This window comes from Nyctibius grandis, chromosome Z (assembly GCF_013368605.1).
Source record: "Nyctibius grandis isolate bNycGra1 chromosome Z, bNycGra1.pri, whole genome shotgun sequence".
NCBI lineage: Eukaryota > Metazoa > Chordata > Aves > Nyctibiiformes > Nyctibiidae > Nyctibius > Nyctibius grandis.
This window is the reverse complement of record NC_090695.1, coordinates 39,292,512-39,318,067: the sequence shown is the minus strand read 5'-3', so window position 1 is coordinate 39,318,067 and position 25,556 is coordinate 39,292,512. Positions and strand designations below refer to the sequence as shown.

Genomic DNA, 25,556 nt, shown 5'->3' with positions numbered 1-25,556 from the left:
TTCCTATTTTAGGTATTTTATTGAGGAACTCCTTCGCAGGAGTTACTGTGAAATGTGCCACAGCTTGATCTGGAGGGTATGTTCCGTCTTTTACTGAAATGGTACAGTTATTTTTTCATCTGCTAAAATGTTCTACTTATGTAAAAATAGCTTACACAGTTCTTGACTAGTGTGTTAAATATATTCTAACTGAGCCCATTTTCTTATTTTAAAGATAGATTCATAGATGATGAGGGAACTTAGAACTGAATTCTGATTTCAGAGCCTAAGTAGTAAATGACAGAAGAAGAGTCAGGAGATTCCAGACTCATCAGATCATTTGGAGAATGGGATTTATTTTGAGCCATAACTGACAGAAAGAGGTTATAATTTTGGTTTCTCAGGATTTGCCCTTCTCTAACATCCTGCAGGTTGCAAAAGCAGTGATATCTGAATCACCTCAGAGTGATGAAGGAAAAGGAATGGCATTAGAGGATCTCATTAGCTCACTGGCTTTTGACCCATTTTTAACAAGGAAACAAATTCCCCGAACTCCAGAAAATCTGCGTAAGTCTAAAAATCTGTTTTTGTAATACTCATTGATGAGAAATCTGATTAATTCATTGACATTGTACATGTCACACAAGAAGAAAAAGATAATTATTTCAGTGAAGCTGTAGGTTATCCTAATGGCTCACTCTGTAACACAACATAGTAGGCTAATAAGATGTAGGCCTGATGAGATGTGAATACTGTGAATTTGATTTAACGTAGATTTTTTTTCCTGTGTAGAATTCCCTTTGTGTTGAGGAAGAAAACTAAGCATAAACAATACAAAGCAGCTATACATCTTCCTTCATGGATTGCTTATGTTACTGAATGGACAGAAGAAAAACAGATTGGTTGAGAGTATGAAAGTACTAAAATTTTACCTTGGTTTGTTCCATTTAGTTACTGAAATTAGAAGCTCATGGAGAAAAGCTATTCAGACTGAGGGTTCATCAGACATAGAGCTGGCCCCAACTGAAGTAATCACAGAAGGAGCTCCAATGGATGCTACACCTATGATGCAGGAGGCAGCAGACTCTAGATTCATATGCTCTATCCCTGCATCTCCTGTACCTGACTTTGATCCTTCCTTGTCAGAAAGGAAGTCCCAATTAAGTTCTGCAGAATTTAGACTTCAAGAGCAGATGAGGGTAAGTCATATCATTGAGTCTCCAGTTTTGGAAACATGTGGAATGCAAGAGAGTGAGAGAACTGAAAAACAGGAATTAAAATGTATTGTTTTGAAAAAAAGTTCTGTAGAAGATCCGGAAGAACAGACTTTTCAGTATGTAAAGAAGAGCACTAATACTGCAGGTAATTGTTCTGAAAATAATAGTAGAACAGATGTTCTACCTTCAGACCACTTTCGAGGTTCCTTAATGGATGGGATGCGGCACTGGAATGTATCTCCATTGCTAAGTTCTGCCAGTTGTGAAGCTTCCCACTTGGGGATATCGGATGAGACACTTCCAGAAGAACTTGGTAACATAGAATCCAACAAATCTGCAAGCTCAGAGTCTGATTTTGATGTAACAGACAGCACATATATAACAGATGTTTCAGAAAATAAGGGGGATATTAAAAAATCAAAGCTGGATCTACAGTTCCCGTTTAACACACAAAAAGGTCTGAAAAAGACTGCATGTAGAAGTGAAGAGGAGCTGCATCAAACACGTAATGAAAGTGAATCTGTAAGTTGTAGATCAAGCCTAAGTTTTGCACCAGAAAAAAGAGAGAGAGATGAATTGTGTGGTCCTCTAGAACTGTTCTGCTTGGATGAAGAATTTACCAAGATGCTATTGCCAATATCTCTTAATGAAAGAAAATATCCCCTGTCATCTTTCCTGGTATCCTGTCAAAATCTGGAGGAAATGGCATCAACGGTACATGAAATGCCATTAGACGTAATACATAAATTGAAGGGTAAGTGTCCAGGTACTTTAGCAAAAAGATTTTGTCCATTCTGCCACTGTGTATACTACCATAAATAACCTACCCTGAGTAGCTGAACCCTGCTGTGAAAGTGTAGAGAGACAAATTATTTGTGTGCTTATTCCTCATGGAAGATGAGACACAAAAGCAAAGGAGACATGCTTCCTTTAGTTGTATCAAAATCTTGCAAGTAGGAGGAAATGTGCTTATCTGACTTTCTGAGGTAATCTGCAACTATTTTTAAAAAAAAGGCCTTAAGGTGCTTTAGAAGTGGAGTAATCTGAAGTTAAATTTTGAGAATTCACAAAAGTTAGTTTGAAATAGTGTGTTTATTCTGAACAAATTTGGCTATTTAGAAATGTGTTATAGGTAATTGGAATGTAACTGGAACTTTTGCGAGGTCAGGCAGGTGTTCATAGTCTATAATACTTTATTAATATACTTTTTATTAATATACTTTTTATTATGAATTATCCTGCCTGCCAGCCCCCTCACCCCATTTCCAACAGAAGCGTCAACTTTGTTTAACCAGTGGTGCAGTGTTTAGTTACAAGTGAGGTCAATTTTTGAAATGCATTAATAAAAAAGAGCCATTAATGGTTATACAGAAGACTTTCACCAAAACAGGTGGTATTTAATGGAATACTAGGAATTTAATGCCGCAGGCTAGTCTCAAGGAGTAGTGAGATTTATACTTTGTGCAAAGGCTTGCTGCAACTTAGCTTAAAATTGTGGCTGTACTGATAGAAGACGATGATTTTACCTTACTTGCAATAGTTATCAAAACTAGAAGTACTATTTCATATATGCTTTTTTTAATATATGCCAAACACTTTTGGAGCAGTATTTCTGTCAATTAATTGAATATTATAGAGTGCTAACGAATACACTTTTTCTTCCAGATAAAGAGCAGTTGAATGAGAAGCTGGACACGGAGGAACCACCATCAGGACAGAGTTTGTAAAGCAGAAGCATAACCACAATAGCGCAGTTATGGTTCACTTGTGTGTAGCATCTTCTCCAAGCACTGCCTAGATGGAGAAGTTACACTCCTTTCTATTTTTTGCAGAGAGTGTATTCCAGTCTCCTTGTTTAAGAGGGTCAGTTGCCTGGTCTCGTTCTTCCAATTTCATGTCATCCATAGTAGCATTCTATGTACAGCCCATCATTTATGTACGGAACTATACCTTTTTAAGCATATTCTTAAAAATAGCAGATGTTAGGTAGGTAGCATAATCCTAGAAAATGGAAAAACAAAGTCTGAAATGAGAAATACTGAAATCTTTGTCTTGCCCCTAACTCCCCCTCCCCTCCCCCAAAAAAAAACCCACCCAAATTTTACTTGCTGCTCTACATTCACTGGATTCTTCTCTCTTATTGAGACTTCTGTTTGATACTGCCTTCAGTTCTACCTGTTGATAGAGGCTGTTCACTTTTTATAAACTTCCACTGAAGTGCCTGTTTCTTTTGGCGTATTACTGAATAAAGGTTTTTACGGTGAAGTTTTAAAACTCTTAAAATAAAACCTTTATTTTCAAATAGTTGATATGTATTTATGGCACTGTGATGTAAGTAGCTGGTAATACAGCTTATGGTGGGGTGGGAATGTAAAAGTTGAGGTTCCAGCAGATTCTGTACAAGTACTGACCCCTAACCCAAAGTGTTTACAGAGTTTTGAAGCATTGCTAACTGAAGTTGTTTTTCTGTTCCAGTATATCTTTCTCCTTTGTTCTTCCACAACAGTTGCAAATAGGTTTTAAGAAGAATATCCACCTGTATTTGACATCTTCCTTATAAAGCAGAATTTGACAAGCTTTATGAAAAGAGATTTATGTGGCTGGTTGTGGAAGCTATAATGTGGCTGCTAACATGTTAACAGCTAAGAGGGAAGTGCTTCTTAATAGCCCATTTACATGTTGATGTAATCACGGTCAAAGAGCTAGAACTGGAAGGTCTGACCTTAGCTATCGGCTGTCTGGAACAGACCCAGCCATGTTCCTTGCAGACCTGGGCTCTGGAGCTTGCTTCTGATGACGTCACAAAGGTTGTCCAGGTGAGTGTCAAGGCTTTCATGCTCTGGTCAGGAGAGGCTTGAAAGCAGAACTGCAGAGCTCTGGTTGGAACACCACCAGAGGAGTCTGGGCATGCTGCTCCAGGGAAGGAGTCAGGAGAGCATCTGCTGGGAAAGACCTGAACCGTAACTGGTTTTCTTAGCAAGCATGTCTCTTATATCATCGACTGTGCCTTTGCATGTTGGTCCATCCTTGAAGAAGTGTGTTTGTCAGCTGTGTTCCTGTGGGTATGTAAAAGAGACTAGGAGAAGGGGCTTAGAGTAGTGGTTATTTGGCTAGAAGGCTGCACTGCTTTTCAGGGCTGCACTGTTATTCACTGCTATAAGTTGCATATGAAAAATTATAAATAAAGATATCTTAGAGCAGTTTTAAAGCTTTAAAACAGGAAGTATTTTTCACGTATTCTTCCTATTCAACCACATGGTTCTTGTTTTTGCCACAGGAGTCAAAAAATGGCAGGGAGACTTCCCATTTTTCCTGTGTAGGTGGATTGCATCTATAAGAGGAGAACTTTTCATTTTTTTGGCCACCAACTTGCTTTCAAATAGGTGTTGCTGCCTTTGAGTCTGTGTTTTAGTATAATACAAAGTGATACTTCCTCTGTAAACATGCTAATTATGGAAAAGATAGAGGGGTAGAGCTTTGCAAATGGAAGAGACAACTGAAAATACCGGGGTTCATTATTCGTTTTGTTAGTGTCAGTGGTGAATGTACACAAACTTTTCTTGAAAGCAGTGATTAACTTTAGGCCCTTCAGCATAACATCCATTCTCCCATATTTGCAGATAAAGAATAAAATGATTATTAGGGGAAAAAAATACCTTTCTGACTCATTCAGATTACATGCTTTAGTTTGTTTTAAAGCTACTAAATAATTATGAAGAGAATTTAGAAGTACAAAATTCCTACCCAAAGTCTGTATCAGGCTAGTATGCATTGTTGTTATTCATCATGAGTACCAAGTACATGTACTCCAAAAAAAAATCCCCAATAAAAATGTTGATACTGAGCAGATTATAAGCTGTATTTTTCAGTACTTTTATCAAACTCCTTATTAGTAAGGTACAAGTGCATCTGTTCCCTCCATTCCTCATTCTATATGTATCATTCCTTTTTTTTTAAATCAGTATTTATATTTGACTTTGGGAAATGTATTCCAGAGAGAAGTAACAGTGATTTAATTGTTTTATTAAAGGACTGTGCTATCAAAGACCTAAACATGTAGCATGGAGATCTGGATTGAGAAGGATCCTCTGGTTCTAACTAAGTACCGAAGTATAGTTCTGTCTTTGAGGCTTGCAGTAGTCTTTCAGATGCCAGATGAGCTAGTACGGTAGTTCAGTCTAAGGATGTGGATAATACCTTGATCGTGGCCCGTCTTAAGAAAAATTAAACTGGATTTTGCATTGCTACTACATTGACAGTTCTGGATGAAGAAGTGACAGCTAAGAATTTTGAGTTTCCTGTGAAGACCTGGCCTCAGATTCCAAGTAATATATATGAAAGCAGAAATTATATACCTGTACACCTTAGGGATCTTTAGTGTTTGCAATTAAGTGCAACACTATGGTTTCTGTGTTACAAGTAGTGGCTCACCTGTCCACTGGTTTGTGGCAGATAGTTAGGAAATTTTGGTTAGGCTTATATTAGACGGCCATCATAATTATGTTGAATTTTAGGTTAAAGTCCTCTTGTAGAGCAGTAGTTTACTGATTAGTGAGAGGAAGTTGGGAAAACAGCAGGGTATTGTCAGCAGCTGCAAATACAACTTTATATATATTTTTGTGACTTCTTTAAAACTGTATATTTGCTGAAGAGGAGTACAGTACTCATAATGTACAATGTTCGGGGTCTAACATACCTATCCTGAAATACCATTCAGAAGTACTTGCCCATTAAGCTTGGGAAATTAATTTTCTCATTAACTTCCTAATCAGCAGATTCCTCCATTTAACTTCCTAAGAAAAAGGAATTTGGACTCCTGAAGTTACGTGTGCTGGATAATCATTAGCTGAAGTACACAGTGCAAATACCTCACTTTCCTCTGCAGAGGAGACTATGCCATAAGTTAGTGCAGCACTGCAGAGCAGTCAGCATGTCGCAGTTTAGATTTGCCCATCCTTACCAGCTGAGTTCCAAAAGGACAGGTTTACGAACTTCTATAGTGCTTGGTCTCTTTTTTTGCTTTGGAAGATTATACTAACATTCTCTTCTTATCAAAGCATATGCACGTTGCTCATAAAGATGTGATGAAGTGTCTGGAATATCTTTTCTCCAAGTATAATACCATGTCGTACAATGTTTGGTAGTAGCATATCAAATAATGTGTAGCTATAACAAAACATAGATTGCTATAACTTTTGCAGGTTAACAGATAACTGTTGGCAGTTTGTGATGTCATTTTCACAGTGTAGAGTGTTAGTTTTCACACAGACCAAACATTGCTAAACTCAGGAATGACTGAGCAAGAACTGAGTGAAATTCTTTCCATAGAGCTCTGTTTCTTTTATTAGTTTTAATGAAATTCTGGCTTTAAGTTTAAGCCAAGTTTTGAAAAACTGAGTGGGATTTCTTTTAGCAGATACTAAAGATGCTTAAGGCTTCATCATTTTTGCTATATTGGAAATAGTTTAACGAACTAGCAAATGCATGTCTAGAAAGAGCTTTAGTAAAGGCCAGAGTTGGATTCAATTAAAGTAAAACAGTTCTTACAACCCTAACAGAAAAATTTTCTGTATTCCTAAAGAAGAACCAAATTGATTCTAAAAATAAATACATAAATGCAAAGCCAGTGCTCGAGATTCTAAATTCTTTGATTTCAGTTCTGTCAGTCCTTCTGATAGTGACTGGCAATTTCCTACCTATTACTTTCACACATTACTACTTATTACAACTACCTATTAACAGTTCAATCTATTTTTACTATGCACGAGTAAAGTGCAATAGAATTAAACCCCTATTATAGATATTACAGTCCTTTAGCATTGCAAAAACAGAGATCCTTTGTTTTTTCAAGACTGTGTTTTAACCCTTCTTTTTCTCTTTCCATGCAGTATTCATAGAAAATGTGGGTTTTTTATAAAATACTTTCAGTTGAGAAAATGTAGCATTTGGACTGATCTCATCTCCAGATTGCAGGAAGAGATCATGGCATCAGGTCATTAGATGGCATTACTCCATTAGGTCTTTGCAGTACTGGTGTAAGTTGATGTATCTCCACTGGCTATATGCTGTTGACTCGCAGTATTCAGTCTGTATAATGTTTAAATGATTGTAGGGGTGAGTGGAGAAGCAAAAGCAAGATTTAGAAGTATTTTCCAGATTCCTGTGATATTATTCAACACAGCAAATGTTCAAAGTATACTTCACATTAAGTAGTCAAAGGAGAGACTTCAAAGGCAGGAGGGGGAAAAAAGAAGTCTCTTCATGTACTTAACTCTTAGTGGACCCATGCAGAATGTGTCTCGTCCTTTTATGAAACATCTTCCCTCAGCTTAAAGACTGTAAAGTGAGTAGTTGATTCTTTGTGATGTTGGGAATGATAGGGTATTATTCTTCTGGCCTTGGCTTGAAAAATTAAAAAATTGGGCAGAGATGGGCCAGTAAAGGGTAACTACAAATTTGAAGACAGATTAACAGGAAAACACACCTGTTTTTAAAATCAAACAAAAATAATTCCATTAAGTTTCCTAAAAATCAGCCTATTTTCATGGATTATTTCCTAATAATCCTACCTTCTGATGGGAAACAGCTGTCAAAAATGGCTGTCTCTTTCTGTTACAACTTGGGCTGGTGTTACAATGGCACAGATAGTTGCTCTTGGCAGGGTTTTGAAGACAGATACTGCTATAGATGTTGGGTTTCTGAAGTCAGCTGGGAACTTGTGACCTTCAGTCCATTTTCAGATTCCTTCCTAGAGCCTCTGCTTTTCAGGCTATGGTGAAACTTATGTTTGAGCGCACCAGGAGATCTGTCTTTCCTGTTCCCTAAGGAAAGGAAAGACTGTACTGCATATGTGTACTGTATTATTTTTTTTCAGCCTTGTAAAGCATTTTGGAAATTGTGCATCTGTCTTTTTGTTGCTTGCTCTGCCAGAGTAATTTACAGACCTGCGTGTTGTACCCCTAGCAACGTTTGATGCCCAGTTAAACTATGGCAGCACTGCCTTCTGAGTAATCTTACCGAGAGCATGTTCATCTAAATGTTTGAAATAGTGGCACTCTCAATAATAATTTTTCATGTGAGTCAGCCTCAGTTCATCAAGAGCTAGTTATGATTGGATTAAATGGGCTAAAGGATTGCAAATTGCTGTCATCTTTCTGCTGGATATTCTAAGCATCAAAACTAGTACCACAGTGCACTTATGATAGTTTTCTCATCTGTATTCCTTATCCTTGCCATTAGTTTGGGTATGTTGTGGTGAAGAATTTGCCGCACTTCCTTGCGAATAAGGGATGAAGTGATGGGCATGTGAATCCTCTATCTCCCTTTAGAATTATCATGTGCTGGTTTCTCATGTGCCAAGACGTATCACTTTGTGAGCAACGCTTCCCAGCTGCACACACTTAGTGCAAAGAACAGGCAAGAGTCAAGAATAGCTGGTAGAAGTGAGTGGAGTGGCATCCGTGTATACTTTTGCAGTTCTGGCTTCGTTATTGTAACCTTGTTTTGCCTATTTGGTAGCAAATTCTGCCTTTCCTGACTTTAGTTGTGTTTTGTCTCTCCTATTTACAGTGCATGCAAACAGATGGCTTCGGAAATATTATTTTATTGTTGCTGGATTGGTATCTTTTTTCCAAGTAAAATAATAGCTACTACTTAATACTGAAGCCACTTTGTTCCTCCTACAGCCACTATCCAAATTATTGCAGGTATTGTAAAGGGTCAGTGAAAGGGGATTTGTGAAAAGCATCCTTACTTCCTGTGAGATCACTAACCTGCTTGTTTGTTTCTAAGTAATAGTACTGCACAAGTAATATTGCATTGCCTTATTGTGAGATAAAAGTCAAAGATAATGGCAGCAAGCAAGAATTGATTGTATTTGGGGTTGTTTAATGTCCTGAACTTTTCACCAGAAGATGGCAGCAGGCTGATGTTAGTCACAAATATTTCTACTGCTTACTGTTGGATGACTGTGGAGAAACTTTGCTAAGTACTTTGAATTGAATAGTTTAACATAGCTCACAGTGAGAAATGGGGCATTGTAAAGCATTGCGTGTCAAGCAGTTTTGTGGGTTTGTAGGTCTGGCTGGCAGCTGGCCTGCAAGTCCTCGCCATTGTTCAGTGATGTGTTTTCATTTGACAGTCTTTCAATAACATTTATTTTGGAAGAAAAATAGAAGCAGGTAGAGTTGTTGCTTAAATAAGTTTGCATTTGTTGCATATTGCCTTTCAGTTCAGGAAAATGTTTCATTCTGTTCCTAGAATTAATTTTCCTGGCAATGAACTTCAGTTAAATGTGAATGCACGTTTTCTGTGACACAGACAGCAAAAGCAGGGAAAGGACTGGAACTGATACTGCATGATGCAGAAATAATTCTTTTTTTTTTTTTTCAATGAAAAGCCTATGTAAATAGTGATTAAAAGATGTGGAGTTCAACAGCTCTTGCAGATATTTTGTGGTATCTTTAATGGAAAATAAGCTATGTTAGCCAGAGAAACAAAGATGGTTTTTACCCTGTAGCCATAAATTAATCTTCACCATAGTAAATGTTTAGTGTGTTAACAAGCACAAAATGTGAGTTAGATACATTTATGAATTTTCTGTTTTCAGTGCATTGAAATATTGCAGAATAACTTCACCACTGGCAAAAACCTTCTTCTGAAGAATGTAGAATCATAGAATGGTTTGGGTTGGAAGGGACTTTAAAGATCACCTAGTTCTAACCCCGTTGCCACGGGCAGGGACAGATTTCCACTAGACCAGGTTGCTCAAAGGCCCGTCTAGTCTGGCCTTAAACACTGCCAGGGAGGGGGCATCCACAACTTCGCTGGGCAACCTGTTCCAGTGTCTCACCACCCTCACAGTAAAGAATTTCTTCCTAATATCTAATCTAAATCTACCCTCTTTCAGTTTAAAACCATTACCTCTTGTCCTATCACTCCATGCCCTTGTAAAAAGTCCCTCTTCAGCTTTCCTGTAGGCCCCCTTCAGGTACTGGCAGGCTGCTGTAAGGTCTCCCTGGCGTCTTCTGTTGTCCAGGCTGAAGAGCCCCAACTCTCTCAGCCTGTCTTCATGGGAGCGGTGTTCCAGCCCTCTGATCATCTTCGTGGCCCTCCTCTGGACTCGCTCCAACTAGTCCATGTCCTTCTTCTGTTGGGGGCCCCAGAGCTGGACGCAGTACTCTAGGTGGGGTGTCAGAAGAGCAGAGTAGAAGGGCAGAATCACTTCCCTTGGCCTGCTGGCCATGCTTCTTTTGTTGCAGCCCAGGATACGGTTGGTCTTCTGGGCTGCAAGTACACATTGCCAGGTCATGTTGATCTTCTCGTCAACCATCAACTCCAAGTCCTTCTCCTCAGGGCTGCTCTCGATCCATTCTCTGCCCAGCCTGTATTTGTGCTTGGGATTGCCCTGACCCAGGTGCAGGACCTTGTACTTGACCTTGTTGAACTTCATGCAGTTCAGACAGGCCCAGCTCTCAAGCCTGTCAAGGTCCCTCTGGATGGCATCCCTTCCCTCCAGCGTTGTCGACCACACAGCTTGGTGTCGTCGGCAAACTTGCTGAGGGTGCACTCAATCCCGATGTCTGTGTCACCAACAAAGATGTTAAAACAGGACTGGTCCCAATACCAACCCGTGTAAGGAGAGGAAAATGCAGGCTTTTTTCTTAGATGAGAAGTAAAACACCAAATCCAGCCAGTGTAATCCATTGCACCATGGCTTGATAAAACTTAGTGCCAAACCCTGAGGCTGAGTTCCTTTAAGGTGTTCAATATGGGCAGACACATAAGAAGGGGTTACCTGGCCTAAGGTCACTTGGGCTTGCCTAGTCCCAGTTGTCAGCTAACAGAGACAAACTACGGACTGAGTTCAAGATGCCACAGTCTAAATATTGTGTGCTGTTGCCACTTATTCCCACATGCTGATTCCTAATGCACATTCATAACAATGATGTGTCTGCAGGTGTTTTTAATGACCTGTTTACAGCAAAACAAGCTAACAGTTCCAAAACAAACAAGCAAGAGTAAAGAGATCCAAATTCTTTGAAACTGTAGCTCTCAAGTGAGTCTTTACCTGTGGAAAATGTGGTGGTTTTGTGAGTTAAACGATACCATACTGCACATTGACAACAGGGATGGACTGATCTGCTACAGGCAAAGGTAATTCCAGTGTTTCCTCACTTTCGAATACTTAATTTTGCACCTTTGGTTCCATTAACTCTTATAAGATCTAACTATTGTGTGTAGTGCTTAAGAGGAATATTACATCAGAAAACTTAAAAAAAATCCAGAATTTGAGATCAGCCTTTCCAGGCATATTTATGAAAAAATAATCACTGCCATTATTTACATAGCTCTTTCACTATGCAGGATGGCAGAAATTCATTCATTCCTCCAGTCCATTGATATCCCTCTATGTTGTCTGTCCTCTTGTCTAAGGACAGACAGTGCCTTTGTTGTCTTCCTGCATGGTTTCTCCCCATCCTTCCTTTAAGCATATTTCCTCCTTCTAGTTTCAAGTGTTTCTTTTTGCTGCTTCCAGCCCTCAGCATCTTTCTCGTATCTCTTTATACATCTAAGAGCATCTGCTCTCAGCTTGCAGCTTTTTTCCCTCCACGTATCTGACTCCTGTAGAGACTTTTCTGATGGGGAATCTGCCCGAACTGTGTTTTCAATGTTCATGAACAAGGTGTAGCCTCTGAGATCCTAGTTGGCTGTCAAAAGGGCTGCAGGGGGTCCTTACTGTGCTCACAAATTATTTACGTGCTCACGGCTTGCTTCTTCAAAATGGAAAAATCCTGGAGAAAAGCCCCTTCATGTTTCCTAGAGTTTCCACAAACTGTTTTGAAAATCTGTGTGCTTTATCAGTCACAGTGTTTAGCAACACTGTGTATAAAGCATTGTGTCAACAAAAAGGTATTCTACACTCTGGAGTCAGCCTAGGGATTTGATCAGGAATGCATGTGAACTGCCTAAGAAGATATCAGTGATTAAAGACTTCCTGAATTCGAATTTCCAGAATTTTTCTGCATAGAAATGACCATATAGGCAGCAAATGTATAGATTATGGAAAAGGAAAATGCAGCAATTAAAATTCCGATCAGTAGGATACGCCAAGAATTTGGAAAGTTCGATGGATGCACATAAAAATAAGAAAGAACACAAAACTGTATGACCATTTTAACAAGGTCTCGTGCATTTCAGAAAGCCAGTCAATCCGGCTGTTAAGAGAAAATGAAAGAATGGTGAGTGTGGCTTTACCTGGGTAGGCACAATCCAGCCAATCCACCAGTCTTAAGTAAAAAACATTGGTAATTTTCATAGAACCATAGAATGGTTTGGGTTGGAAGGGACTTTAAAGATCACCTAGTTCTAACCCCCTTGCCACGGGCAGGGACACCTTTCCACTAGACCAGGTTGCTCAGAGCCCCTTCCAGCCTGGCCTTGAACACTGCCAGGGAGGGGGGCATCCACAACTTCGCTGGGCAACCTGTTCCAGTGTCTCACCACCCTCACAGTAAAGAATTTCTTCCTCATATCTAATCTAAATCTACCCTCTTTCAGTTTAAAACCATTACCTCTTGTCCTATCACTCCATGCCCTTGTAAAAAGTCCCTCTTCAGCTTTCCTGTAGGCCCCCTTCAGGTACTGGCAGGCTGCTGTAAGGTCTCCCCGGAGCCTTCTCTTCTTCATGCTGAACAGCCCCAACTCTCTCAGCCTGTCTTCATAGGAGAGGTGCTCCAGCCCTCTGATTGTCTTTGTGTCCCTCCTTCGAACTTGCTCCAACTAGTCCATGTCCTTCTTGTGGTGGGGGCCCCAGAGCTAAATGCAGTACTCCAGGTGGGGTCTCATGAGAGTGGAGTGGAGGGCGAGAATCACCTCCCTCAACCTGCTGGCCATGTAAAGGCAGTTGGGAGAACTGGGTGGGCTAGCTGCCAGGACAGAACCACACTGCTCAATGACATACAATCTAGAACTAATTTACCATGCAGGATAGGCGTAGCAGGTGGATACTGATTTCTGAGATTTCTCTTGCTTGACACAGGCATGCTTGGTACTGCATCCAAGGATCCTGTCCCTCCAGTCTAGTGCAGAGTGACAGCACAGACCTCAGGGCAGAGGACACTCACTCTGATCTCCTGTTGAATTTGAGCCCTGGATGGTGGCCTTGTGCACGGCAGAGAACGTCCATTGATGTGATGTTTTATTGCTTCTCGAGGGGTTGTTCTCTTCACCATCTGTTACCTTCTGTACTGGATTGTCTGTCGTGCTGCCAGTGGCCATGCATAGTCACAAGTCACCAACAGCTGTGACTTCCTCATAGGTGGTGCTGCTGCACCTGCATTTCCAGCTTTCTCTACAGTGGGACGTTTGCTATTGAATGCAGTGCTGTGTGATGCTCTGGCTGCTCTGACTTAGCCACTTGGTGCCAGGTGCTTTGCCTTGAATGCTTTGGCTTTTGTTCTAGCTATACTGTGCTTATGCATACATAGTTTCCTAAAGAAAAAGATTGACAAGTTAATGCCTTGTAAGAAGTACACAAGTTGCAGGTTTCAGGAAAGAAAACCCAAAAAATAGTATGGCAGTTTGAATTAAAAGAATATATTTTTTCCCTCTGAAACCTAACAGTACTTGCTGATTTAGTTAACTTGATTCTAGTAAAAGCTGGTATTTAAAAACATACGTAAAGCTTATGAGAGTTGAAATCTATTTTTTATTCTTACAAATTCCTGGTTTACAATCTCAGAGGGCCTCATTTTTTTCTGCCAAAAGGGCTCTAGTATTCAGTTTGTTACAGATGGCTATTGAGAAGTATTCTGAAATTCACTCTGTGCAAGTTTACCCTCATTAGAAGTTGCGTAACCTGGAAGTATCTTAGGTTTCTCTAAAGTTTTTAGGAAAGAAAGATGAGCGAAAGACCTTAATAAATTCTAGCACCCAAGTCTGCAAAATTTAGATATCACACCATGCTTGGACGGAGGTGGCCAAAGGCAGAACCAGAAACATTTAACTATGTAAATGGCCCTTTAGTAACGTTTTGGCTACAATAGAAAGTATTTCAGGCAAATTTTATGTGTCAAATGTCACTGATCCTTCCATAATTCTTACTACTCTTTATTTAAATGTTCCAACAACTGTTTCATGACTGAATAGTTTGACATGCTGCAGCCTGGTACAGGTTGGCAGAAAGAGTAGTATTGCTGGTACTGAAACAAAGCGAAGGGAGCATACTCTGGAGGCTGGTGTCCCTTGTGAATGAATGGTTGTGCTAGTGCATTGGCATGTCTGCAAGAAATACACTGTCTTTTAAAGAGCCTCTAAATATCGAAGGCAAATAATCTGTGGTAACAGTTTTCAAAGGGGAGATAGATATCTACATCCCTTAAGTAGTTTTGTAAATAAATTTCAAGCCTAGAAGGACATGTGATTACCTAGTGTGACCTCTTTCATAATGCAATGACTTTTGTGCGGTACCTGCGTTAGAAGTAATGGTTTGTAATTGAAGGACACATAGTCTTAATGTATTTTGTGAGTTCTAAGCTTGCTGCCCTCCATTTCTAATAATGGATAAAATGGTAGCTTGTACGCTAGCTAATTATCTTACCAAAAGAAATAGTTTTTCTTAAATTCCATATCCATTTCCATATTTGCTTGATGAGATGCATGCAAAGACTTCCTGAAGTTCTGGTTGTTAATTGTGCCTCATGAAACATATTTTAATAGTTCATTAACATTTAAAAAGAGACCTCAGGGAGATTTATAGAAATGTTCATGATAAAGAGCATAGTAACAGTGACTATTAACTGTTACGTGTGCTTTTAGCATTAGAGCATAAGTAGATAAATAGCCACATGCAACAGTAATATAGATATCCAATGTAAGCATCGTGGTAGAAACCAAGTCATATACTTACACGTGAGGTTTATATATCTCTGTTTTTTTCTCTTGCCATTCCCACACTTTAAAAAAAGTCAATTCAATGAAAAAAAAAGAAAGGAGATGGTAGCTACAACATTGTCTGTTGCTTAGAGGGCCGTATGATGAACCCACTATTAATAGATCCACTTTGATGTCAAGTATGTGTATCTGTTTGCAGGAAATGAGACTGCTCAAAGTTTTCACTAGAAGTGTGTGCTTTTTCCACAGTTAACAGAACCCATCTGCGGTATAGACATTGTTAGTTGTTAGTTATTGTTTTGCTAGGATGACACAATGTTGACCAAGAAAAGCTGTCCATAATTCAGGATCCAGTTCAAACTTAAAACTGGTGAAAGTCTGAAAAAACAGAAATGAAAATGCAAAAGGCATTTTACTACAGGGAAGGATGGGCTAGGAAATTAATCTCTCCGCAAAAGGGCTGATTGTAACTCTGGACATATGGAGGCCCATCACCTATCAGCAGTGAAAAATGACTGATTGTCAATTTTTCCATTTCCAGAAATGGAAAGCTGGTAAGAATTTCAGGATTTTTGACAGCTTCCTCATGGCTGAAATTCTTTTATACAGGGAAGAGTTCAACAGGAAACTTAATTTTTTCCTGATGTATAACTTTTTTGACTTTTTTCCCATAAAAAGGTTTTTTATGGCTTAAGAACTTCTGTCCTGGCAAAGCAAGGTGACTGTCTCTTTTAACAGTTAGCCAAAATTTGCCTGCCATTCTCTGAGCTAGATGGACTCCTAGAGCAGCTTATGATCTTTCCATGCTCTATATTGTCAGACTGTATTGCCATGTTGCTATAGTACTTCAGGTTGTAAATTTAATACAAAAGTAGAAATAGTGGAAAACTGCCTTTCCTTTTGCATGGGAAGGGGCAAATTTAATGTAGGAGTGAGGGAGTTGTTTGTAAATTTCTCCCCCACCCCCCTCCTTTCTTGGCTTGCATTATGAGACTGTATTAGAAATGACACTCACAGCAAGCAGATGTTGGAGACCTTCTGGCAAAGTTTTATCAGCACTTGTCTTATGCTTCCTGAAAGCTGGAGCAGTTGGTGAAAACGTGCTTTTGGAAATTGTTTTGCAGAAGCCTTCATTTTTACTACAGCACCAGTCTCAGGTCCTGTTAAAAGAACATAGGACCTCATTTCCCTCTCAGGTACTCCTGTTGTACACCAGTTTAAATCTACTGACTACAAAGGAACATCTCCTCATTTTACTGGTGTGAAATAAAATTATCTGTGGAAGGTATTGCTCCAGGTTCTCTGAATCTATAGCAGTTTTTAAATTCCTCTTCATCTGTCTCTTAAACAAAATTACTGTTTTGGCCTAAAATCAATGGAAATCAGTTCCCATTTTTTATAACACAGAAATTAATTGGTGGAGTTATTTTACAAAAAATAAATTTTCTAAGTTTTACTTGAATTTGAGGACATTGGGCTGTGGTCCATATGTTTACAGATTGCACAGCATCCCAGTGCTGTGTCAGGTGAATCCAAGCTTACAGAACATTCTAAAGCGGTAACAAATCTGAAGGCAAAACAAGGGCATAGGCAAACTGAGCAAACTGTGGGGTTGGATGTCCACTCCACCTGCCTTAGGGATTTCCATCGGCTCCAGGCCAGGATTCTGCAAATGCATGTGGCCTGCAGGTTTTGAGGCAAGGTTTGAAAAAACAGGTGAGATTCTGGGATGAATCAGAGATTACTGGGCAGACAATGTCTCCTTTCTAAAGGTCACTGTGAGAGAGGAAAGAGTGGGGTGTGTGAGCAGAGGGAAGGGACTCGGGCTACCACCATGATGTAGAGGAACTCTGGAATCACAGGATCATAGAATATCTCAAGTTGGAAGGGACCCGTAAGGATCATTGAGTCCAACTCCCTGCTCCTCGTGGGACTACCTAAAACTAAACTATATATGACTAAGAGCGTCATCCAGATGCTCCGTGAACTCTGACAAGCTTGGTGCCACGACCACTTCCCTGGGGAGCCTGTTCCAGTGACTGACCACCCTCTCAGTGAAGAACCTTTTCCTAATGTCCAATCTGAACTTCCCCTGATGCACCTTCATCCCCTTTCCTCATGTCCTATCGCTGGTCACCAGAGAGAGGAGATCAGCACCTCCCTCTCTGCTGCCCACCTTGAGGAAGTTGTAGACTGCCATGAGGGCACCCCTCAGCCTTCTCTTCTCCAAGCTGAACAAACCAAGTGACCTCAGCCGCTCCTTATAAGCCTTGCCCTTAAGGCCTTTCACCATCTTGGTCACCCTCCTCTGGATACACTCTAATTGTTTGATGTCCTTGTATTGAGGCGCTCAAAACTGCACACAGTACTCGAGGTGGGGCCACACCAGTGCAGTGTAGAGTGGGACAGTCACCTCCCTCAACTGGCTGGCTATTCTGTGCTTCATGCACCCCAGGACACAGTTGGCCCTTTTGGCTGCCAGGGCACACTGTTGACTCATATTCAACTTGCCACCAACCCAAACCGCCAGATCTCTTTCCGTGAGGCTGCTCTCCAGCCTCTCATCCCCCAGTTTGTACTTATAACCAGGATAACCCCTTCTCAGGTGGAGAATCCAACACCTGCTCTTGTAAAATTTCATAAAGTTGGTGATTACCCAGCTGTCCAGCCTATCCATATCTCTCTAAGGCCTCTCTGCCCTCAAGGGGGTCCACAACTGGTTTAGTATTATTTGCAAACTTACTTAATGTACATTTGAATCCTGTGTCCAGATGATTTATGAAAACATTAAAGAGCACTGGCCCTAAAATTGACCCCTGGGCTACCCCACTGGTGACTGGCCACCAGCCTGATATGACCCCATTTACTATAACTCTGAGCTCGAGCCTTCAGCCAGTTGCTCACTCATCATATTATGGACTTGTCTAGCTGTGTGCTGGATGTTTTGTCCAGAAGAATATTGAGAGAGACAGTATCAAAAGCTTTGCTAAGATCCAAAAAACCCACATATACTGGCTTCCCTTGGTGAGCTAGGTTGGTGATGACTTTGTCATAAAAGGAAATTAAGTTAGTTAAACATGACTTTCCCCTCATGAACCCATGTTGGCTATGACCAATGACTGCATTGTCTCACAAATGTTGCTCAATAACTCCCAGAATAACCTCCTCCATAATTTTACCAGGCACTGAAGTGAGACTGACAGGCCAGTAATTAGCAGGGTCTTCCTTCTTACCCTTCCTGAAAATTGGGCTGTTTTCTTCTGCTTTGGTGCTGGGTTTTTCTCCAGCATCCAGAAGGCCAGGTCATCATTTTGGTGTTTTTAATGTCAGTTGAAGTGTTGTGTACGTAGAAGTAAATTTCTGCATCAATTCTGAGGTCAGTTCCAGCAGTTCCAGTCCAAAACTGCTGTTCACAGTGATTTCTATCAATACATGTCTTCAGATGAAAGGTTTTCAAAGACTATTGCTTGTCTGCTATATCCTATTTGCTGTGGCAGCAACTGACAGTCTCTTATGAAATACAAAGTAGTTTCCCACACTGGGCTTGAAAGGCTCTGATACAGGTATCAAAGAAGTCTCCATGTGTGGCACAGTTTTCTTGTATTTGTAGAAAAGAAACACTTGAAAATATAGTTCAGTGCAGACATTCTATTATTTCAGACATGGGAAATTCAGTCTTCTGCTCAGAAAAGTTTTCTTCCTTCTTTGTGTAGATGTAAAGTAGCCCTAACTCAAAATGAAAACAAGGCCATAAGCTTTCATAGAAAATCCTGTCTGAGAATCCCACCTCTCATTTTGCAGAGGTTTTTGTCCTGGCTCTAACCTTTGAGAGAGATACCTCCCATTAAAGCATGGTTATACAGCATGTTTTCTGGTTTAGACTTGTGAGTCCTTCGAGTAGCAATGGCCACATCATTGTTATGATTGGACTGTTACCCCTTCTGATTGGAAGGAGAGCACAGCACTTCTTTAGCCGGTTTGGTGGCAGAGGGTAAGACAGCAGGAGCGTGCTGTCATTCACATCAGTGTCCTTTGCCTACTGGACAAATGGTAACTGAGCTTGACTCCTTCTTTTGGGTCCCTCTTATTATACTCAGTTATTGGTAAAAAGTCTGTATTGCTGCACTCTTCTGGTGTAGTGCTTGGGCAGGAAGCACAACCTGCAGGGCACATGGCCCAGATAACTAACGGAGCCAGAATTCAGCAGCTACTGGGTTGAGTACAACCTCCTTTGGCAGCCTCTGCAGAGTCACTTAGTCTTGGTTTTGCCTCCACTAGGAGAAATAAGACAATGCTAATTCTTATTTTTGTGGTGGGGGTGTAAGTTAAGTGAGATTCGCTGGTGGAAAACTTGTGAGCAGTGGTATAATATTTTCATTTTTTTCCTTAAGAGGAACCTTGTTGAGTAGCTTGCACTAGATACATGGGAGCTTCTCAAGACCATATGGGAGGCATACCATTGCAGCTCTGAACAACACCACCTGTTCTCGTTTTCCATCATGCTCTGTCTCAGCGGAGGTAATGGCAGCAGCTGTTAATTTAGCACAAACCCATGGGAAAAGGTTTGAAATTGATGAATTCACATCTCAAAAATTATTAAAAAGCTTATTAATTAAGCATGCAATTTTATTCTCAAGCCCTTCTCTGCCTGTTTTTCCTGAGTACTTGTGTATCTATTTCACCATTTTCTTTAATGAGAGTTGAGCTAATTTACATCTAATTTATGATAGTTTCTATGCTGCTTTCATGCCTCAAATGGCTTTCTGGACTTACCCACACTTTGCAATGGTGTGAAGGAGAGCAACTTTGAACCTCATTATTGAGCAACTTGTGCACTTGGTTAGATAGCTTAGGTTCTTTTCAGTTTTCATGGATGTTTCAGCTCTCTCCATTATTTCTCTACTTTTTTCTCCCCATCACTCAGCTGGACTGTACTTCCCTTCATCTGAGTATATACAGCAAACTGTTACCTGGAATAGGAGCAATTAGTAAAAGTCTAACAGATTTTTCTATTTAGAACTGAAGTCATCAAAACTTGAATTAAATCCAAATTCTCTTAAATCTGTGTGATGCTTAGATAGCCAAGATTTTGCCTCAGCTCCCTATTACGTAGAGGCCAAACATGACATCTCTATCCAAAGTGAAAGTCCAGGGGAGTTCAGAATTGGGGAGCTTGAATTGAGGGATTGCTTTTGCTTTACATTTGTAAAAGAACAATCTCTCCGTTTAAGATCTCACATGTTTATGAGTACTGACACAGAATAAACTTTGGTTCAACAGCTCCTTCATGGGAATGCATGTTTTGCATTTTTTGGTATAGCATTGCCGTATCCTGGAGTTTTGAACAAACAAGGAATAGGCAGTATAGGGGAATGGGTGCCTGTCTTTGTTTCCTGTCTGCAGCCAGAAGGCAATTAATTCACTCAGATGTGTGTTACTTTTTTTTAACCCTCCAGCCTCTCTCCGAGGACTGGTAGCCATCTGTCCAGAAGAACTTGATGATGGTTTTGCACTGAATCATTCTTCAGTCTAGATGTACTGTGTTACTAACACCTGAGATATTATATGATCCATATATTTCAGAGTGAGGAAGGATGGCATGATTAATCTGTATAATCCATTCCCTAGCATTTCAGCAGGCACACCAGACATACCATGATGTCTTCATTCATTCCCTCATTTCTTTCTCTGATGCCCTTAATTGCAGTCTTTCTTTTGGCCACCAGTCTTGCAGCCTAGGCAGGATCTAAATCAACAAGTTTTTCTGAATTTCTCCAAGCTTCTAATGTAGTTATTGGCATGAAGTTTGTTCCTCTATAGTGTGGCTGTGCAAGCAGAAAACATAACATCTAATAATGCATGTCATGCATACAATCAGCTCTTGATAGTCATCAGTCTAGAAGGGATGTTGCCTTAATTCAATGCCTCCCTATGGAGTGATCATTCTTTACAAGTGTTGGTTTCCAGTATGTAGTAGCCCTCCAAGCCTATAATGCAGTTGAGCCACTCAGCACTAGAGTGGGTAAGTTGTCACTGCCCCCTTCATCCCAGTCAGGGTTCACTGACCTCATCTGCATCCTAAGCACAGGCAGAGCTCATTGGCATCTGTCTGCAGTAACATTATTGACATTAAAAGTTCAAACACCTTGTTTCACATACAGAAACAACATTGTCTGCTCAAACTTGTTAATCTTTGTGCCTTACAGATGAATTCTCTGAGGACTGATATGTAAATCTGTTAGTTTTTTAGTTACCTGAAATACCTTTCTAGCTTTTTGTCCCATCTCAGACAAATATCAGTTGTGCACCTCTATTTGATCTATGGTAGTGCTTTACAAACTAAGATGTAAAAGAAACTGATATTTGCTCCATCATTGCTGGTTAGGTGCAGTGGGTATGCACACACAAGGGCAGACCTGACTAGATCTTGCTGTAGTAAGTCACAAAATCCATCATAATGAGTTTGTGTAAAATGTGATCTGCAGTGATTGTGTTAATGTGCTGAAATCTGAGAGCTCTCAGGCTTGCAGTGAGGATGACATTATAGTACTTCATGACAGGTCTAATTACACTTTGACTGCTCTGTTGGGAGAGGCGGGGTATGAAACTTTGCTCTCAGTTGGAGGGCACAGGTAAATCGCTGTATTCATTTTGTGAAAGTTAAACCCTTTACCACCCAAAGTTAGTATTCCTGGACATAGATACCTACCTGTTTCCCGTTAAGAGCATATTTCAATTTCAAAGGATACTGTTTCCACAAATAATTTACTAAAGTTATTGGACTGTTCGGGCCTTCCTTTTGTTATTGTCTTGGGTCAGCTGCCAAAATTAATGCAGCCACAAATGTTTAGTGTGTGGTTGCGCCATGACTGCTCCCCTGAAACTGAGTTTTGGTATCAGTTTCTCCATTGTTTGCTCCATTTAGCTAGGATGAGTGAACTCTGACAACGTAAGAGAGTTACTCAATCTGCACAATTGCCTGGTTTTGCACAGTTGTTGTTTGGGTTAATGACAGTCGGGATCTTTAAGGCTTCCTTTCTACTTGCTATACTTTCTGTTTCAATTGAGTCAATATTAATCTTTGCTTATGTTATTTCAAAGAGGACATGTATGAAAGAGGTAGGATGATAGTGTTTATTTCTACAAATTATCTCTTGTGAACCTTCAGATACTGAAGTACAAAGCCCTCTGAACTGTATTGATAGTACCCAAAATCATATTAATGACAATGTGAAGGAACAGTACAGTTCTTTTTCATTGAAGGTTATTTGAGATGAGATTAGTAGGAAGATTATATCAAAGATTTTATTTTCTTGTTTGCACACGTGGAAAGCAAGATAAAAAGTGTGAATAAAGGTAAGAGTGGCCATGAGGAGTATGGTGAGCTTAATACAGAGTCTTGCTCAGAGTTCACTAGGTCACTAAAAAAGGATTACTGTGATGACTTTGTGCAGCTTTTGAAAGGGACACAACCACAATGACATGTAATAGCAAACCCCCAGGGTTTTGTCCTCTTCCAGGGTACCATCCTCCTTACAGCTGTCCTGGATTCCCAGTGGTGGTATTCTAATGAGGGTGAATTTGGAAGACCAAGCTGTAAAATATTTCATTCTTTTGTCACTGATGAGCACTATACATCTACAAATATATGTTTCTCTTTTGCTAAACTTTTGCCTGAAATCACAGTGAAGACTGTGTGCTTGCAAATATGTCAAACCTCTCTTTCTCCACTGTCACTTTTGTTCATTTTAAGGTGACTACTGATCCATCTGTTCTAACATTTGGTCAATGTATGTGTTGGGGAAAAAGTGTCGTTGGGCATCCAGAGTTCAGCATTCTGATATGACATAAAGAAAAAAGCTTCTGAGCTGTGTGGGAATTACAGTTAACCTTCCAAAGGTTTCAGATTAATATTTGTTGTACTGTTATGATCATAAGGACTTCAAACTTCTCTCAAGGGATCTCTTGCTTTTATTGTGCATTTACTTTTTGTTTCAAAACCATTCACTATCTAAAAGCAGAACTTTGTGCTTTCCATATGCCCCTGTTCTCAATGTGTTTTCATTTTCCTGATATTATTACCATATTCAATATTGATATGTGATATACTTTGATACTTTGCACATGGATGCTCTTCTTTCCTTCACAAACATCCATCCTTTTGTAACGCAATCAGGTAGCTGGGCCTCCGATTGCATCTCTATTGCTTGGAAGAGAAGAGATTCGCACAAATAACTACTCACCTTCAGTGATTTTCTTTGCAGCCTGACTGTTGGCAATCAGTTCCTGCTATTAGAGCCTGCCCCAGTTCTTTGGCACATTTTTACATCCCTGTCTTTCTTTGCACAACATCGTCATTCCACCTAAACTAGGGATTTCTATAATATTGGCTTGATCTGACCACTCATGGAAATTAGAGATGGTACAAGAAGTAGATTATGTGGTCAAGGAGATGTTGCTTTTCCCTGTGAGGGCTGATCTGAGGACCAGTGTTTTTTACAAGGCAAAACTAAATTCTCCTGAATGACAGTTCAGCCATTTCTGAGCCTCATGTTTTTTCTGTCAAGCAGTAATACCATGGCATCCATGACCTCTACGGACAGTAATTACCAGTAATAATCCACATAACTGGGATAAGTTAGGATTTTAATAGTACAACTTTCTTACCATTCCACCTGCATCTTAGCCCACTGTGAAAATCTTTTATTATTAATCACAGACTTTTAAAAATTCAGATAAGTCTGAGAGGCTTATCTTGAGAAATTCATAAATCTTACAGGATTCCTCCTCTTTCTCCTCCGGAGAAGGCTATATTTTATCTTTAGTTGGCAGAGAGCTGTGCTGATCAGAAATTGAATTCAGACATCCTGAATTCTGGTCCTGAGCCAGGGCTCCAGGTTGTCCTTCCTGGTTTAAACAAGTATTTAATGTAGGCTGATAAATTGTGCACGTTTCATCTCAGCTCCTGTTTAGATGAACCCAATTCCTTTGAAGGCAGGGGACATGCATTCTTTTTACTCTCAAGGAGTCTGCTATTCTTCCATAATTCTTAGTAAACCTGTGTGCTTCCTTGTTGTTATATTTTATTGGTAATATTGGCCAAGCTAACTTGATAGACCTCAGTTAAGTAAAGTGTAATTTGCACAAGTGAAAATCAGAGTAGAATAGGCCAAACCCCCCCAATATCTAAGCAGGCAAACATAACAAATGTCAAATTTTAGGTCTCATCAGTTTTTAGAAAATAGGGTACAGTTTGACAACTTCAATATCAAAATGTTTATATGGTAATTTTAACTGTTTAGCTCCGACATTAATGTGCCAACTAGCTGCAGTCACATAGCAGTAACTTCACTACTGAAGAATCATGTCATTGTTTTATAAATATTTATTGTGCTAGAAGGAGTAGTGAAGTGTAGCAAGCCTCAAAGTCTAGCATTGTTCCACTCCCTGTTGTTAGGAGTCTTGCTCTGTTTTTTACATTAGTCTCCAGTAAAAAAAATTTTCAGGATGCAAAAGAAAAGCTTTTATAGTATCCTATATTGGTGGTGAACTATCACTGGTGATCATTTTCTGCTCATAGTCTGTAATACAGTGAGTGTTAATGTAAAATCTGTGGGCATACATCACAGTTTAGTGTTTAGTGCAAAATAATGGGAGACAAAACATTGAGGTTTACTTCTCTGCCCTGCCAGGAAGGATTTATTTGTGGGAAAGTGCTTTTCCCAAGAGCTTACTCTGAAATATCTCATTCTGTTATTGTTGTGTGCTCTGAAGTTCAATAAAGAAAGCAGAATTGTACACATGAAGAGTAGGTGAATACTTGAGGTGTAAAGCCAGCTGTGCTGCTGGGTCATGCTGAAGGCTTAACTTCATCCTAGGGCAAAGAGCTTGTCAGCCTGGGGCTGTTGCTGTCTGCAGGAGATCCTAGCTTTTTACCTATCCTGGGCTGCTGCTGTCTGCAGGAGATCCTAGCTTTTTACCTATCCTGGGCTGTTGAGAAGTCTCCCAGCATTCACACTGCCAGCAATGTCTGCAAGGGGAAAAACATAGTTTCCACAAGCTGTTGTTCCCTGCCTGCTCCTGTGGGGTCTTTGGAGGGGTACCTGCATTACCCACCCTTGTCCTGCTGATGTACAGGACCCCTCACCTTTTCCAGTGCCAATGGTACTACTGGGCAGGTGCAGGACTCTGTCTCGCAAATGTCCATCAGGATGTAGGATAGCGTGTCTGCAGCAGAGAGCCTGCCTGGTACGGGCAGGGAGCGAGACAAAGCCTCTGCTCTGGACCACTTGGGAAGCCCAGTGTTGCAAGTGAGCCCCTGTAAGCCCTGTGCATGCAGCTGAGCTGTAGTGGGATACTAACTGATGGTATTAGTGAAGTGTCGTTGATTTGCTCCAGATAGGCCATTCCTTATTTGCAAAACGCTACTGCTGGCCAGTGTCTGCACCGTATGCAGGGCCATGATGA

At 40.2% G+C, this 25,556-nt stretch overlaps 1 protein-coding gene across 8 annotated transcripts in view; it reads left to right on the top strand.

Moving 5' to 3' along the window:
* The window catches only part of LOC137676952 (stabilizer of axonemal microtubules 1-like), a 51,482-nt gene that overhangs the window by 14,083 nt on the left and 11,843 nt on the right, over positions 1-25,556 (top strand). For 2 of the 8 annotated variants that reach the window (XM_068424136.1, XM_068424134.1), the window contains 3 exons: positions 411-546; positions 931-1,950; positions 2,862-3,300. In XM_068424136.1, the coding sequence (XP_068280237.1) occupies positions 411-546; positions 931-1,950; positions 2,862-2,923 (1,218 nt within the window). In that variant the 3' untranslated portion in view covers positions 2,924-3,300. Of the gene's footprint in view, positions 1-12; positions 95-410; positions 547-771; positions 859-930; positions 1,951-2,861; positions 3,301-3,671; positions 4,013-4,137; positions 4,259-25,556 lie in introns of those variants that run through there. The other 6 variants (XM_068424132.1, XM_068424133.1, XM_068424137.1 and 3 more) reach the window with 6 other exon arrangements.